This window comes from Phytophthora parasitica (genome assembly GCF_000247585.1).
Source record: "Phytophthora parasitica INRA-310 unplaced genomic scaffold supercont2.29, whole genome shotgun sequence".
Lineage (NCBI taxonomy): Eukaryota > Oomycota > Peronosporomycetes > Peronosporales > Peronosporaceae > Phytophthora > Phytophthora nicotianae.
Window position 1 is genome coordinate 309818 of NW_008649015.1, and position 2934 is coordinate 312751.

The following is a 2934-nucleotide window of genomic DNA, read 5'->3' on the forward strand; positions in this document are numbered from 1 at the left end:
CGGCCTCCGAACCTCGCTGCTTCCCCGAGAAATTCATGTTTGGCTCAGCCACCGCCTCGTATCAAGTGGAGGGCGCCGTCAAGGAAGGTGGCCGCACTTCCAGTATTTGGGACGATTTCTGCCGTGAAAAACCCGGTATGAAATGTGCCAACGTGGCTGACGATTTCTACCACCGCTACAAGGACGACGTGAAGCTCATGGTCGAGACTGGCCTCGAATCTTTCCGCTTTTCGATCTCGTGGTCGCGTGCCATGAACTGGGACCCCGTCACGCGTCGCATGAAGCCCAACGCTGAAGGTATCGCCTGGTACCACAGCCTCATCGACGAGCTCAATGCTAACGGCATCGTGCCGATCCTGACCATTTACCACTGGGATCTACCAAGCGAGTTGCAGACGCAACTCGAGCCCAAGGGTTGGCTCAACCCAGGAATCGTTGACCACTTCCTCGATTACTCGATTCTGCTCTTCAACGAGTACGGCAGTAAGGTTCAGCTCTGGACGACGTTCAACGAGCCTTGGTCCTTCGTTGGTTTAGGCTACGCTCTCGGCTGGCATGCTCCCGGCTACTCTGGCTCGGACACGCAGGCGTACACGGCCTCTCGTAACGTGCTTATTTCCCACGCCAAGGCGGTGCAGAAGTTCCGTGAAATGAAGACTAGCAACGTTATTGGAGACAAGGCACGCATCGGTATTGTGTTGGTGGCCAACTGGTACTACCCCTTGGACCCGAATAATGAACGCGACGTTGCTGCTTCCAAGCGTGCGTTCGACTTTGACTTCGGCTGGTTCCTGAACCCTATTGTGAACGGCGACTACCCGGCGGTCATGCGCGAGCGCGCCGGCGACCGTCTCCCCAAGTTCACGGCGGAGGAATCTGCTCTGCTTAAGGGATCGTACGATATCTTCATGATGAACCACTATGGCTCGCGCGCCGTCACGGACTGCGACTCGGACCGCTCGAACACTCCGTGCTCGACTCTGCTGCCTGGTTACCAGGCGGACAAGGGCATCGACGACAGCCACGTCATGCCTGGCACGCGCGCCGGCGTCCCGGACCGCTTCGGTAACAACTACTGCAAAATGTTCACCGGCTACCCACCCGGATACCTAGACATGATCCGCTATCTGCACATGCAAGACACCAGTGTGGATATCCTGCTGACGGAGAACGGATGGTGTGGAAACGATGATGTTGACAATTACGACCAGTTGTGGTACTTCAAGGCGTTCGTCGAGCAGGTGCACAAGGCCGTCGTGGAGGAGAAGATCCCTGTCATCGGCTACACGGCGTGGTCGTTCCTCGACAACTACGAGTGGGGCTCGTACAACCCGCGCTTCGGCATGTACTACGTCAATTTCACGGAGCAGACTGGATCTCCGGACTTCTACGAGCCCAAGCCTACAGACCTGGCTCGCAGCCCTCGTCCATCGGCTAAGTGGTTTAAGAAGGTGTCCGAGACCAAATGCCTCGACAGCTGGAGTGAGTTTAGCATCATGAAGGCTCATGCAACGTTGAACGCCAGCGAGACGTCCAACTTCAGTTTCGTGTTCGGGTCAGCTGCACTTGCTGTGATTGCGATCGGAGTTGCCGTGGTTGTCGTGTACTGTCGCCGCCGCAGTGGCTACAAGCCGCTCTTGTCGCCCAACTAGGTTATCTCGATACACGCTTGCCAAGGGCGTATGCCAAGTTTCCATTGTTAGGCATGACACCCTACCTCAAAAATAAAAAGCTTGTTGCTGTCACACAGGATTATTGTTAAAACCTTGAGTGCTGTCGTGTAATTAGACATTCAGAAGTAAAGCCAAATACGCATACTGTTTCTTACTTAAATGGTTAATGACGGTTCTAGTATACCGTAATACCCCTTTCGTGAACGGACACTTTTGACCTGGCTTTATTATACTTTATAAGACCAAGTTATTAGGCCGTCAAAGGGGACATTTTGCCCCCTTTCGTAAACTACGGTACTATAGCATATCTTCTGCAAATCCTTGTAGTTCAAGTAGAAAGGGCGATTCTGCCTCGTCCACACACAAAATTTAATGAAAGGGGGCAGTTTGCCCCCTTTCATGGGTGACACGAGTGGTACTCGAGGATACACCCTCAAAAGGGGGCATGTTGTACTGGCGAGATAAAATGATACACCAAACTTACGTATGTGCTCATTTTTTAAAAGTACTACTCAGATATGTGCTGGAAGACCCTCATTGAAAGTAGCGTAGCGTGGAGATCTCAAACACGTCTTCTGCCTTGCCCATTTAAAGTCTTTTTGAAAAGATGAAGCAAATACGACAACGAAAAAAAAATGTGCTCATCACACGTGCACAGCACGTTTTTAGAGATATCTCATGAACGACACAGCCAACAATAACGAGCTGAATGCGTGATAGTAGCTCGCCGTATTGTGCTTCTGATAGGCATGGTTCCGCCTGTATGGGCAGCGTGAGAAGGACTGCAAGTCAAGTTGATACCGGGGCGAGAGCGTTCGCTCAGCTCGATAAAATATGCGTAAAAATGTGCAGAAAGGGATCCAAAATCCTTAATACTAAAGCTTGTAAGGATTTCTCACAATCTGCCACGATAGTTTTGGCGGGTTTCGTTTTCTTTTAAGTATAGTACTGAAATGACTGCGAGTTAAGCAGTGATACAGCGCTTACTTAAAAGAGGAAACGCGGGTCTTTCAAATAAAATAAAACTTACTTCAATTGGGTATTAGGTAAAAAGTTATAGGTGCGCAAAAGTAGTATTTTTTTCATCTCGCCAGTACAATTCTACATTACTGTTTGATTAGTTTGATCGGTAATGTAGTAGGTCGACCTATCGAGTGGACTACGAGACCGTGCAGGGACAGCAAGGTGAAGTCGTCGACTTGACAGACGACGTTAGCGTGGACGACACTAACTAGTTCGGTGACTGCGAGTGTTCTGGATG

At 50.6% G+C, this 2934-nt stretch overlaps 1 protein-coding gene across 1 annotated transcript; it reads left to right on the forward strand.

Moving 5' to 3' along the window:
- On the forward strand, positions 1-1751 carry PPTG_12005 (hypothetical protein). The gene has a single exon (XM_008908184.1). The coding sequence runs from the start codon at positions 36-38 to the stop codon at positions 1650-1652; it is 1617 nt and encodes a 538-aa protein (XP_008906432.1). The 5' UTR covers positions 1-35; the 3' UTR covers positions 1653-1751.
- Positions 1752-2934: the final 1183 nt, after the last annotated feature.

Bases quoted from the DNA above. Each gene is read 5' to 3' on its own strand.
- PPTG_12005 (XM_008908184.1), top strand. From the start codon at position 36: ATGTTTGGCTCAGCCACCGCCTCGTATCAAGTGGAGGGCGCCGTCAAG.